Source organism: Phocoena sinus, chromosome 13 (genome assembly GCF_008692025.1).
Source record: "Phocoena sinus isolate mPhoSin1 chromosome 13, mPhoSin1.pri, whole genome shotgun sequence".
Classification (NCBI taxonomy): domain Eukaryota; kingdom Metazoa; phylum Chordata; class Mammalia; order Artiodactyla; family Phocoenidae; genus Phocoena; species Phocoena sinus.
The window spans coordinates 80,859,648-80,873,740 of NC_045775.1; the positions used below are offsets into that span (position 1 = coordinate 80,859,648).

At 58.5% G+C, this 14,093-nt stretch overlaps 1 protein-coding gene across 1 annotated transcript in view; it reads left to right on the forward strand.

The window, feature by feature from the left end:
* The first annotated feature begins 315 nt into the window (after positions 1 to 315).
* KCNIP3 (potassium voltage-gated channel interacting protein 3) overlaps positions 316 to 14,093 on the forward strand; it is an 87,353-nt gene continuing 73,575 nt past the window's right edge. The window contains exons 1-2 of the mRNA XM_032653620.1: positions 316 to 419; positions 13,585 to 13,747. Of these exons, the coding sequence (XP_032509511.1) occupies positions 405 to 419; positions 13,585 to 13,747 (178 nt within the window). The 5' untranslated portion in view covers positions 316 to 404. The remainder of the gene's footprint in view (positions 420 to 13,584; positions 13,748 to 14,093) is intronic.

A 14,093-nucleotide genomic window follows, 5' to 3' on the forward strand; every position in this document is an offset into this window, starting at 1 on the left:
GTGTATGCTACAGACAGACGGGGCGGGGGAGGGGGACACAGAGAGAGAGAGAGAGAGAGAGAGAGAGAGAGACCCCCGGCGACAGGCTGAGAGGGCAGGGTTAGGAGTGGTTTATACCCAGAGAATAGGACGGAGAAGCTGGGAGAGAGACGGAAAAGATGCGAGAGGGAGAGGGAGAGACACACACGGTGGGAGGTTGAGCGGGGGAGGAGACAGAGCAGAAGGGGCGGAGCTTAGGGTAGAAGCGCGCAGGGAGGGCGGGTGGACAGGGGGCGGGCGCGGAGCCGCCGGTAACAATTACGTCTGGGTCCCAGCAAACATGAGGCAGCTGCCCGCCGGGCCCGGCAGTCCTGTTCTCGGCTGCGCAGTGGGGAAGCCGGCAACAGTTTCCTCCGGTGCCCAGGATGCAGCGGGCCAAGGTAGGCGCCGGCGCGGGTGGAGAGCGGGAGCTTCTGGGGGTTGCCCCGGCCCAGGGAGCCTTGCTGTGCCTCCACCTTTGACCCCAGCCCGTGCTGTCTCCTGTAGGGTCGCTTTTGGGAAAGTAAATGTTGGGGTGTCCTGGCTGGGAGGCTAGACTCCTGGGGCCCCGTTTGGACGGCGGGGGCTTTAGGTATTTGTGGAACTGAAGCTGGACGGAGGAGGAGCTTGGGGTCAGCCACCTGGTTCAGTTAAGCCCCTGGGAGTGCTGACCCTGAGCCTGGGCCCATGGCCTTTTGCGTTGGGGGAAGGCTGAGTGCTGGGAGGCCGTGTCTTACCCTCGAAGGCTGGTCAGTGAGTGCATCGTCTAATTATCCAAGTAATTAATGAGTAGCCACTTCCTAAAGGGCTAGGAGACCCCTGACAAGGACGACTGTGATTAGTTCCCACTCTGTGGGGCTCTTGGGAAGTTGGAGACAGAGAGTGCAAGGAAAATGCCTGGAACAAAGTTCAAGAGATGGTAGTGAGGTGTTGGGAAGGATGAAGGATAATTAAATGAAGAATAAAGAGGGAAAGGAAAATACGCTAACCCCCAGAATAGTTAACACTCAGAACATCTGTCCTGATGCCTGGCCAGCTCCCCACATGTTTGGGACAGTCTTGCTTTGGAGGGAAGAAGAAAGACCAGGATTAGATCTGGCTGATCGTAACAGAACAGATAACAGTGGTTTGAGCAAGGTTGCTTGCACTTATCTCTCATGCAGAAGTCCAGAGGGAGGCAATAGAAGGCTGGCACGGAAGCCCTACGGTCAGCAGGGACTAGGCTCCATCTGTCTCACTGGCTTCTATTCTTGAGGCTACGTTAAGGTCCAAAATGGCTGCTGGAGCTCCAGCCAGCACATACAGGCAGCAGGAAGTAGAAAGAAAGGCAAAAATAAATCTCGACTAAAATCAGGGTTTTATGGGTAAGGAAGAATGGATACTGGGCTGGCATCTGGCAGTCTCCCCCAACTCCACCCCATCCCCCCAGAGATGGATTCCTGCCTCTCTGTCACCCATGGGGTCTTGTGGCTGCTGATTCCAGGCCATACTACCCCAGAGCCCCAGGCCACCCCTGCTCTGTCTGCTCCCTTGCTCAGGGGTGCCAGGAGGATTGGCAGAAGTGCTGACAGGAAACCCTTCGAGGCTGGCGACAGGGCGTGTTGAGAAGGTATTTTCTCTCCAGGCACCTTAAGTCTCTCCCACAACCTTCAGGCAGACAGGGCAGAAGTAGAGAAACTTAGCACCTTGTTGCACGCACGCTCACAGGCCACATGCTCACTGCACACACGTGCCACAGCTGGCACAGGTCACACGCATCCAGGGTCGTCAGTATGAGCGTGCAATGCACAGCCACGCCCTGTGACTGTGCCCACAGCTGCCTGTGCTGCCTGAGTGCACACGGAGGTGGGGATTTCCACAGAGTCAGGCTGCACGCAGGTGTGCACGCAGCCCACCCTGTCCACCAGGCATGGGACAGTCCTCCTCCTCTTGCCTTTCCTCTGCTGGCCCTACCTGCCAGGAGGCCACTCCCTGTCCCTGCCGGATGGGTGGAGTGAGTGGCTCAAGTCCCACAGGTGCATCTGCCCCTTCGCTTGGCCATTGTGACCCCACACTGGCCTCCGCCTTCCCTCACAGCCGGGCCGCAGCGGATCTCGCGGTGCCTGCCGGGGGCCTTCCTGCAGCTGGGCTGGCCAGAGGCTGGAGTGGGCCCCTCACCTTCTGGTGCTGGGCCAGGCAGGGACAGTGGTCTGAGGGAAGCCACCATTGGGTCCCTCACCAAGGTCAGCAGAAGGATTATGGAAATCACCTTCCCCTCTAGTGGCAACAGGGACTACAGTTCAGAGCACAGGCTGGGAGTTGCCTGACTCATCCACCCTCAGTGCCTGTCACTGTCATTTGTGGATCCTCACAATGTCCTGGGAGGGCAGGCACTGCCACTTCCCCTTTCACAGACACGAGGCTCCAGTGCGGTGGGGACGGGGGGTGGGGGTGGGGGCTCGTCCAGCCCACCACCAGGACTTGAGCTCTGTGAACTCTTAGGAGAAAGGAGCAAAGAGAACTGCAGGCTCTGCTCCTGGGTCTTCAGGGAGTGATGTCTTCATGACCCGGCATGTCCATCAGGACCCGCTACCTGCTCCGGTTCCTGCCTTCTTGTGGGGCATTTGTGGGAGGTGGGCCCTAATCTTCTCCCCTGTTTCCAAAGTAATCAGAGCCCTGAACTGTACTGGGGAGTGTGGTGGCTCTGACTCTTCTCTAGGTGGAGCCTGGGACAAGGTCAGGGCTGAAGGGCAGGAGCCCTGAGGTGGCCACTCCTCCCTCCATGGTCTTTCCATTAGGCTCTGCACCTGCATTATTTCCCTGGACCCCCAGGCAGCCCCGAGGTCGCTCTTGGTATTGCACTCCCTTTACAGATGAGGAAACTGAGGCCCACCCATGATTGCAAGCTATAAAGTGTTACAGCTGGGATTTGAACCCTGCTGTGTCTTGCTGTAAAGCTCAGTTGCCTAGGGCTTGGGGGGATGGATGGGGAGGTCATGGGAGAAGGCTACAGGGAGAGAGGGGCGTGCCTGTGACCAGGCAGCTGAGGAGGTGCCCCATCCCTGTGGGGGCTGGCTCCATGGAGTTGTGGCCTGTTGCACCCTCCGAATCCTTTAGAGAGTGCACATAAGTCAGATCCCACCCCTGGCCACGTCTCCCGATTAGCCATGTGACCTTGAGCCAGCCACAGCCCCTTGTCTGGGCTGCAGATCCAGAGCTGCAAAGGAAAGGACCCCAGCGTTTCGAAATCAGGAGCCCTCTTCTCATCAAAATCTTCTGCAAGAGAGGGAGCTGCTTTGCCACCTCGGGCTGGCTTGGGGCCCACCTACTCTCCCGCCCCACCCCAAGGCATCTCTGGTGATGGCCAGGAGTGCTGCAGAGCCCTGAATGTGGCCTCTGTGAGGAAGAGGGGCAACCTTGGTTTCCAAGGCAAAGAAAGGAGAAGGGAAAGAACTTGGCAAGTCTTCCTTTGCTGGTCCTCCAGCCCCGGGCCGGAAGGAGACAGAGCAGAAAGGAGGGTGCAGTGTGGAGTGAGTCACTGTGTCGCCCTCCCCATCTCCCCATCCCCAGCTTGATGTTTCCCTGGAACGGGTGCATCTGTCAGCTGTGATCAGCCCACATCCTAGAGCGCCACAGAGCGGCCATGTGACAGGGAGAGAACCAAGGGGACCTGCAGGCACCAGAGTTGGAGGGGCCTTGCTGAGCTGAGCTGGGCAGGACAGCTGAGAGGGGCCTGTCCCGTCTCCCGGTTGGCCCAGCCTCCCCGCTCTGATCTGTTGCCTGAAGTCTCTGCCCAGCCCTGCCCTCCATCAGGCTGGCCCGCGCCTGTGCCGTGCTCAGCTAGGCAGACCAGCTGCTGGCCTTAGCCGGCCTCATCTCCAGCTCTGCGGCCGGCCCCTGTCCTCCCCTGCTTCCAGCTCATGCCTCCGGGGCAGGCAAGGGATAAATCCGAGTCCCGACTGCTGGTGCTATGCCTGGCCGTTTTAAGATCCTCGCTTGGGACTTCCCTGGTGGTCCGGTGGTTAAGACTCCACGCTTCCATTGCAGGGGGTGTGGGTTCGATCTCTGGCTGGGGAACTAAGATCCCGCATGCTGTGGGGTGAGGCCAAAAAGAAATCCTCCCTCAAGATGGGCACTCTGGGCAGTGAGCCCAGAGAGCCACATTCTAGCCCCAACTCTGCCCAAGTGAGTCCGTGAGCTCGGGCAGGGTCCATCCCCTCCCTGGGCCTCAGTCTCCCCATCTGAGCCTCAGATGCGCTCATAGCCTCTGCCAGACCCCCACTTGAGGTCGGGCCCTGTGCTGAGCAGTGGGGGCTGGGTGTAGAGGTAGGGGGGCCACCACCAAAAGCTCCAGGATGCTGTGATGCAGATTGCCCTGCCCCACACATACGCCTCCTGGCCTGTCACGAGGCCCACCTCCGCTATTTGTAATTGAGGAGCCCGGCCAGGAGCGAAGGTGGTTGCGGAGATAACACAGCTGCACCTCGACAGCTGTTAGCCCAGCTCTGCATCAGCAGATCTGGGCTCGGTCCCAGCCCCCTCATGCCCTAGCTGTGTGTCCTCAGACAAGTTATTTAGCTCCTCTGTTCCATGGTCTCCTCGTTTTCCTGGAGGAAATATCAGCGACCTCCTAGATAAATAAGATCCTACACCAGCCCGCTTAGCACAGCCCCTGGTGCATCGCAAGAGCTCCGTAAATGGTGAGAATGTCAGTGTTATCATTTTGGGATTACTGAGTAGAGCCTGGGAAGGGCACTCCAATGGGAGAATGTTGTCAGTGAGTAGCTCGGAGTCCATCCCTGGGTTGATGAGAAACCCTCATTGCCTGGGCAGCAAGAGGCACGTGAAGAGCTAGTGTCCTGGCCGAGGTGGCAGCATTAGAGGCAGGGCAGGGACAACCCAGTCTTCCCCTCCCCTGCTCCAGTGCTCTGGGAGGGGCGGCACCCAGGCGTGCGTTTGTGTGTGTGTGTGTGTGTGTGTGTGTGCACGCGCGCACGCCTGTGTTCTTCAGGGACTCATGACAATCTCAGCTCCCCGCTCAGGAGGCAGGCCGCCTGGCCCGTACCTGTTGGTGCTCAGGGGTGGGAGGAGAATCGAGGCTCCCCGAAGCCTCCCTATCCCAAATCCTCGGGGCCCGCACGACACAACGCCCATTGCCACTTCCTGCCATCTGTCCCAAGTGCTGGAAATATAGCACGCAAAGATGAGTGGGCGCCCAGTGAGCTTGCCTGAAGGAGCACCCAGGGATGGGGTCAGGGCACCAGGCAGCCCCGCAGCTCAGCAGGGCTGCACGTCCCCGCTGGCCCAGGCTCTGGCCTTGAGGCAGCCCCAGCCCCGCCCCGGGAAGGAGGGAGATTGCGAACCCCAGACTCCTTCTTCCCGCAGACAAGGCCCAGAGTTTCCCATCCGGTGGGATAAGCCCTCTAAACCTTAGCTGCACTTTCAGATTGGCTGAGGAGCCTTATAAAAGTAGAGCAGCACGGGCCCCACTGAATCAATAATGCAGCCCCCGGGCAGGCAGAGATGGGGAAGTCTCCCAGGGGATTCTGAAGGGCAGCCCGCTGAGTGGAGCGAGTTGGGTGTCCCCGCTGATGTCACTGGGCCCTGGGCTTGGCCCTGCCCCTTGCGCTGAGCATCAGAAGGGTGAAGAATAGTGCTAATCACTCCTGCTTCGCGGGGGATTGTATATGTCACCTCGTTTAACCTTCTCCATAGTCCCGTGAAGCCCTGTTATTATCCCCAATTTACAGATGAGCAAACTGAGGATCAGGGTGGTCAAGTACTCTGCCCAAGGTGGCCCAGCCAGGAGGGGAGGGTCCAGGAATCAAGTCCCTGTCTGGCTGACCACAGACCTCTTCCCACTGTACTGACTGAAATAACATCAACCGGCTTGAAATTCCCCCTTCTCAGCTAAGTGTGTCTTCTGAACCAGCATCCAGTGGGTCCTGGTGGCTCTTACAAAACTGTCCATGCTGTGTCTCACGCATAAATGCCTGTAAACGTTTGGGAGAAGTTAGCTGTGCCTCTTGCATATGCATTGACTCAACAACATTACCTCTGAGGAAGGGAGCCTGGATGTTCTCGCCCCAAAGGCTGCCACGTGCCCACAGGTCACCTCTGCCGAGCCTTCTCTGAGATGCTCTTTGGGGGTTCTCTGGAGCCCAGCTGACGAGAACCACAGAAACTGAGCCAGCTGCTCAGTGGTCTGGCCTTGGAGTGCCCCTAACGGCCTGACCAGATGGGCTTCCACAGGGCGGAGCTGTGCACGCTGGGCATGGGGCAGTGAGCAGGGTCAGCCACTCTGTGGACTGCTGGCCTTTCTGGGGGCCTGTTGGGGGTGAGGAGCCACCAGATGGGATGTCCCGGTCCAGGTGCCAGTGGTTTGTTTAAAATGGTCTGGTCTCTTTCTATGGGGTGGTGAAAACTCTCAGATGATAGTTGAGAATGGAGCGTCCTCGTGGAGAATCTGGACCACATGTGTGGGGAGCTGGAAGGCATGAGGTCTTGTTCTGCTTCCGGTACCCATCTCCATGGTGACGATGTCACAGTTACTGAGGAGTCACCTTGACCCCTCCATCACTACCTACACCTACAGCAGATCCTAAATACTCATCACGCTGATATTTCCACCACCCATCCCACCGCCTGCGCCTGGCTCAAGCCCCCCACCGTAGTCCCCTCAACTTGGGCAGCCCCCCCTCATTGTCCCCCAGTTCTCCTCCACACTCCACAAGACCACCTTTCTGAAGGTGACTGACGCTAGCCTGGGGAGCTGGGGTCAGGGTGTGCCCTGGCAGCGGGAGGCTGCCCCAAACCCCCCAACTGGCAGGTCTGACTACCATCTAGAACAGTGCTGGCCAATAGAAATGCATTACAAAGCACAGGTATCATTTTAAATGGTCTGGCAGACACATTAAAGAAAGTAAAAAACAAATTATTTTTAATAATATATTTTATTTAACCCAATGTAAATATTATTTCAACGTGTAATCAATATAAAAATTATTAATGAGCTATTTTACATTCTACTAAGAAGGATTTTTTTTTTTTTTTTCTACTAAGAAGGATTTGAAACCCAGTGTGTATTTGCACTGATGGCACATCTCAACTTGGACTAAGCCCATTTCAAATGTTCTGTGGTCACATGCAGGGAGTGGTCACTGAACGGGACACCTCAGTCCGTGATCAGACTCCAAATGTCCTAGCTGTCTGTACTCTGCCTTCACCCATTTGGTTTTATCTGCCACAACCTGTGCTATTGTTTCTTATTTTTCCTTTAAATTAACTCACATTTTAAATTTCAGTAAGTTCATTTAAAAGGGAATCTGTAGGGGCTTCCCTGGTGGCGCAGTGGTTGAGAGTCCGTCTGCTGATGCAGGGGACATGGGTTCGTGCCCCGGTCTGGGAAGATCCCACATGCCGTGGAGCGGCTGGGCCCATGAGCCATGGCCGCTGAGCCTGCGCGTCCGGAGCCTGTGCTCCATAACGGGAGAGGCCACAACAGTGAGAGGCCTGTGTACCGCAAAAAAAACAAAAACAAAAAAAGGGAATCTGTAAATCATTATCATAAAAGGATAGCTAGTAGCAGTCGCAGCAGTAACCATAACAACGCCATGAAAACAAAGCAACAGCATTAAATTCCAGCCCCTCCCACCCTCCCCCACTACGTGGGCTGCTGAGTCTCAGAGCTGGAGCTAGAGGGATGCTGCGGGCACCCAGAGTCTAGGTCATCCCCTGTACCAGGCACAAGATTCTCCCAGATGCTCCACCCGCTCCAGCCAAAGCCCAGCAGGACACACCTGAAGGTGAACTAGTTGGTTGACTCCTTGTTGCCCTTGACTGAGAGAGAACACGCACCACGGGTAACATGGTGAGCTTGGTGAGAGGGTGTGAGAAAGTCCTATTACAGGATCTGGGCTTCAGCTGGGCAATTTGCAGGAGGGCGTACGGAACCTCGATCCACGTCTCCCCCCATCCTGAACCCCTGGCCCACTAATCGGTTCCATTTCTAAAATGTTATTTTGAAGTGTTGTATAAATAGAATCATATAGTATGTGACCTTTTGAGATTTTAGCCGTTCCCATGGTACGAGTGGTATCTCCTTATGGTTTTAGTTGCATTTCCCTGATGGCTAATGATGTGGAACAACTTTTCATCGGCTTATTTGCCACCTGCACGTCTTCCTCGGTGAAATGCCTGTGGCTGTCTTTTGCCCATTTTCTAACTGGATGCTTTGTTCTTTTACTGTTGAGTTTTGGACGTGAGGGTCTCTTGGGTGTCGGGCTCTGTGATGCGGAAGGGCAGCGCACACCGCAGGCCAGGGCCAGCTCTCAGAGCTGACATTCCAGGAGAAAGAGAAAGGGATGCACCTCGGGAAACAAATAAATAGGGTAGGTTCAAAAGCAGTGTGCTGGGAAGCACAGCAGGTGTTGTTATGGATGGTGAATGGCAGCCTAGAGAGAGGGGTCTCCCATCACCTGGTCTGACTGAGGCCTGACAGGGACAATGTACAGGAGCAGTGTGCAGGGGGAGGGGGGAGGAGTGGACAGGGGAGGGGGGAGGAGTGGACAGGGGAGGGGGAGGAGTGGATAGAGGGAGGGGAGGAGTGGATAGGGGGAGGGGGAGGAGTGGATAGGGGGAGGGGGAGGAGTGGATAGGGGGAGGGGGAGGAGTGGACGGGAGGGGGGAGGAGTGGATAGGGGGAGGGGGAGGAGTGGATAGGGGAGGGGGAGGAGTGGATAGGGGGAGGGGGAGGAGTGGATAGAGGGAGGGGGGAGCAGTGTGCAGGGGGAGGGGGGAGGAGTGGATGGGGAGGGGGAGGAGTGGATAGAGGGAGGGGGAGGAGTGGACAGGGGAGGAGGGAGGAGTGGGTAGGGGGAGGGGAGGAGTGTGCAGGGGGAGGGGGAGGAGTGGACAGGGGAGGGGGGAGGAGTGGACAGGGGAGGAGGGAGGAGTGGGTAGGGGGAGGGGAGGAGTGTGCAGGGGGAGGGGGAGGAGTGGACAGGGGAGGGGGGAGGAGTGGACAGGAGAGGAGGGAGGAGTGGACAGGGGAGGGGGGAGGAGTGGATGGGGGGGCGGGGAGGAGTGGGTAGAGGGGGGGGAGGAGTGGATAGAGGGAGGGGGAGGAGTGGGTGGGGGGGGAGGAGTGGACGGGGGGGAGGAGTGGACTGGGGGGGCAGGGAGGAGTGGGTAGAGGGCGGGGGGAGGAGTGGACGGGGGGGAGGCGTGTGCAGGGGGAGGGGGGAGGAGTGGACGGGGGAGGGGGGAGAAGTGGAGGGGGGGGGAGGCGTGTGCGGGGCCCGGGGGCGGGGGGAGCGTGTGGCAGAGGAGCAGCAGGTGCAAAGCTGTGAGGTGCTCGAGCCGGGCATGTGGGGGCACGCGCAGAACAGATGAGGCGGGCAGTGAAGGCGAGATGGACTCACAGGGTCAGGTGGGATTGACTGAAGGGTTTGCAGGTCCGCACAGGCCCTGGGTTTTACTGGCACGCAGCAGAAGCCACTGGGGCCTCGAAGCAGGCTGGCGGGGGACTTAATTTGCGCTGCAGTCTCCTCACCAGCCCAGGCCTCGTCAACTCTGTCACCTCCCTGCACAGAAGCATCAGGGAGTGAGGTGGTGTCGCCTTGCGGGGCTCCCTCCTTCGATGCCCGAGAGCCCCCCTGTTCAGGAGGAGGGAGTCCGGAGCGGCCATTAACATTCCCCGCCGGCCCCGGCAGACCCTCCCTCGGACAGATGAGTGTCAGCTAGTCATGAGGATGAGCCGGTGGTCACTCCCCCGGCCTCCTCCCTCCCGCACCTTCTGATGGGCCAAGTACACGGGCCTCGGCCTCTCCTGGCATTTGTGTGGCCCTGCTCGTGCCCAGCCACTGTGGGCCCTTCCTCTCCTCGCTGTCAGGACCCCCCTCACCCATTTCAAGTGGGAGGCCATCCCAGGCCCTGCCTGTGGGCCTCACAGCGGGGTCCTGGCCCTCAGCCGGCTGGAGGACATGGCCCAGGGCTCCTCCACCCTCGTCCAACCCTCTCCACCAGGAGAGGTACTCCTTAGCCTGGGACATTAGTAAACCATTACTCTGACATGGCTGGGGGGCTTAGGAGCCCCTCGCCATCTTCCAAGGCCTGTCGGGGGCCTGGCCCAGGGAAGCTAAGCAGCACAGCCTGGTCAAGACTGCCTGAACTTTGGAACCAGGAGGCCATGAGTGCAGTGTGGCCCTGGCATGCCCCCAAGCTTCTCTGAGACTTAGTTTCCTCATCTTTAAAATGGGCATGGTGTTTTCAACCTCCTGGGGTTGTCATGACAACGAGGTGACCTTAAGGCCCAGGATAGACATGCATGAAGGGGGCTCTCAGCCCCGCCTTGTGGGCCCTCCCAGCCGTCCCAGGAGGACAGAACCCCGGGCCACCGGCTGGGTCTCCCCACATCAGCTCAGGCCTGGCTGTAAGACAGAGTGCCCAGGACTAGCCGCAGGCTCTGTCAGGGCGGCCCCTGCCAGCAGCGCCAGCGCCGTCCTGAGATGGGGGGTAGGGTCCCTACAGACAGCTCCTGCCTGAGATGCTGAGGGCCACCTCAGTTTCTCCCTCTGATGTTCTCTCCTAAGCCCATATGCAGAGCCTACAGCAAAGAATTCAGGAAATAATGAAGCACCAGCTGCCCAACTTCCCCCTACCCGCCTCCTGGACGGAAAGAAAGACTTTATTCATAGAGGCCGTTTCTCTCCTGAAGCAGATCATTAATAATGGAGAAGGTCTCTCTCTCTGACAGCCTGGGCAGCGCCTGTGTGCACGTGTGCGTGTGTATGGATGTGTGTGCATGTGTGTGGATGTGTGTGTATGGGCGTGTGTGCGTGTGTGTGTATAGGGTGCCTCCCTCAGCATCCCTGGCACCCTGGGGCCCCTGGCCACCCCCGCTCACCCCCTGTTTCTGCCCCATTGGGATGGTGAGTGCCCACCCTAACTGCGGCTCCGGGCACCATTAACCGACCCCCATTGGCAGGCTGAGCCTTGGAGAAGAGGAGGAATGTGGTGGGTGCCGCCGAGGGTGTGTCTTGGGGAGGTGGCTTGCGGGGGTGATGACTACAGGAGGGAAAGCCGGCAGCTGGGACCTGGCTGGGATGGTCCTGAAAGTCAGGATAAGGGGTTTGGATGTTGTCCTGTCTGGACGGCCACTTCACCGAAAGCTGACCAGGAGGCCAACCGCCCAGCCCCAAATGTGGACGGGCCTCATGGGGTCGTGAGCCAACTCAGCACCTGGAGGGTTCTCCCTCCTAACCAGAGCCTGCAGGAGGCAATGCACCAGCCTCCCCTCACCTGGGCATTCGCACAAACTCCGCAATTTAGGGAATATTTGTAGGGTTTTTCTTATTCCTCAAGTTCAGGAAAGCCTCCCTAGAGGGCATGAAAGAACCTAAAAGGCCAGAAGCTTGCTTTCCCAGCTCTCCTTGCAGCCAGGGATTAGGCATATGACCTGGGCTGGGACAATCTGACCCCTCTGCTCTTGACCTTGAAACTGGAGCTAGTGCCTCAACCGAGACTCCCCCAGCAGCCTCCAGGTTCCAGGGGCAGCAGGGCCATCACACCAGTGGGGGGTCCCAGGCCCAGTGCCCCTGGGATGGCAGTGCTATCCCCAGGGTCGTGTTATTCAGCAACAGCAGAGGTGCCCTTGCTGTCCCATGGGTGACCATGGCTGAGGTCTGGCTATCCAGCAGCTTGCTTCTTGCTCTGGTCTGTCTTCCGAGCCTGGCTCTCTGTCCTTCCCGGGGAGGACTGGCCTGGGCTCCCCACTGCTGATTCCTTTCCAGTTACCATCAGCCTGGGTCCGTCTCTCTGCTTCTTGTACCTGAGAACCTAACCGAGGCAGGGGCTGCGCTGGGGTCTCTGCATCTGCAGAACTTGCTCGAATGTACATCTGTTTGTGATTTATTTCGGACACCCATATACTCTTCAGGACTGTACAAATGTAGCACACGTGAAACCCCACAACCCTGGAGGGACATCACCAACCCGTCACCCCGTTGGCCATTGTCCTGGCCAGTCAACCCAGCCCCTCAGAACTGGTACCCACGGGGGTGCGCTGCTTCCTCCCATGTCTGGATCTCAGACCGCGCATCCCGGGTACCATGAACCTGGGGCTACCTGTGGCAGCGACCCAACGGGCCAGGCCACACCTATGGCACTGCCGCCCCAAGCAGGAGGCATGGCACAAGGGCAGCAAACCAGACTCAACAGATGCCCAGAGGGCCATCCTGCTGCCAGCCTGGGCACTGTCTGTAGGGACCCCACCCCCCATCTCAGGACGGCACTGCCACTGGCAGGCCAGGTGAGGGTGCTCAAAATATTGATGTAGGAAAACAAATCTCACCACTCCAGGCCTCCACTGTGACCCCGGGCTGTCCTTTCCCCAGCCACACTCACAGCCCAGCATCTTAACATCCCACCCACAGCTCCCTCCTCCAAGATTCTACCCATCAGTTTTGTTTTTCGGGTTTTTTTAAGTCTTTTGAGTTTGTTACAATATTGCTTCTGTTTTATGTTTTGGCTTTTTGGCTGTGCGGCATTAGGGATCTTCGTTCCCCGACCAGGGGACCAGGGATTGCACCTGTACCCTCTGCATTAGGCAAAGTCTTAACCACTGGACCACCAGGGAAGTCCCTCCCCCATCAGCTGTTTGAGTCGTTTCTTCAGATGGTTGCACAGAGTAGATTAGTGGGTTGCATCCATGTGCCCCCTCCTGGGGAGGTCCTCGGGCCTTTGATGCGGCCTCGGTTTGCCTCAAGGTGAAAAAAGATCGAGGACTCTGGCGTGAAATGAGGAGGCCAACTTTGCTGTGTGACCCTGTGCAGATCTGCTCCCCACTCTGGGCTTTAGTCAGTGAGGGGTTTGGGCTGTGATCTCTAAGGGACTGTCTGGCTCTGACAGCCAGGCCCGTGCCAGGGTCGGGGGTGTTGATGAGTAAGTCTGGACCCTCACCTCCCTCCTTCCAGGGGCCCCATCATGTAACAGACCAGGGTGCCCAGTGGGGGAACCCCTGCCCATAGACCCTGCCTTCAATCGGGAGTTCTTCCAGCAAATTCCTACTGCACAGTCCGTGCTGTTGTGGAACTATCGGTGCGGGGACAGACCCAACTCCCTCAGCTTTAGAAGCCACGGGGGCTTCATGGGGGAGGTGACTTGCTAGCGGGATCACCTTTTCCGTGTGGAAGTGTGGAAGGGGTGTGTTCACAGAGCAGCCTGGTGTGGCTGGTGGGGAGTGTGTGTGGGAGCACAGCGTGCACAGAGCCCCACGGTGGCCTTTAACGTCATTCTCAACCCACTCCTCCAGCTTGGATCACTGGCGCAGCTTCTTCTAGCGGACACTGTCTGTGCCTGCGAGGTGGCCTCGCCACGCAGTGACCAAGGGCTCTTGGAGAGAGAGTGGGGCTGCTAAGAAACCGGGCAGGAGATGACCAGGGGCGGGGGCAGCAGCGGGACTGCGGGCTCCTGGCATGCATCCCTGAAAGGCAAGCCCCTGGGTGGAGTGAAGGACGGCCTGGGCATGATGGGGGGGTCCCCTTGGGGAGCAAGGGCTCAGGGCCGCTCTGCCTGTTCCTGCTGCAGGAGGTGATGAAGCTGGCAGATGGCAGTCTCCTGGGGGACCCCGGGCGCACACCGCTGAGCAAGGACGGTGTCAAGTGGCAGCGGCCGAGGCTCACCCGCCAGGCCCTGATGCGGTGCTGCCTGGTGAAGTGGATCCTGTCCAGCACAGCCCCGCAGGGCTCAGGTAGGGGTTGGGCTGGCTGGGAAGAAGGTGGGGGGTCTGTTCTGAGCGCAGAGACCTACCCTGGGACCCCAGCCTGGGCCACACCACCTCTGCTTCTGCGGGGACATGTTTCTGTTTGTTCACGCCTGTGCCCATTCATCGGTGCCTGCTCCCGCAGGGTGCTGACCTCAAGGCAGGGCCCAGGGAGGTGGGGACAGATCGATAGGACCGTGCTGGAATTTTCCCAGCTGGGAGGATGGAGTGGGGCTTCAGAGCCTCGCCGGCCGGGTGACCTTGGGTAACACAGTCTTCCTTTCTAAGTCCTGTGTGTAAAGGGGGGCTGATACTCACCTGCAGGGTGCAAACA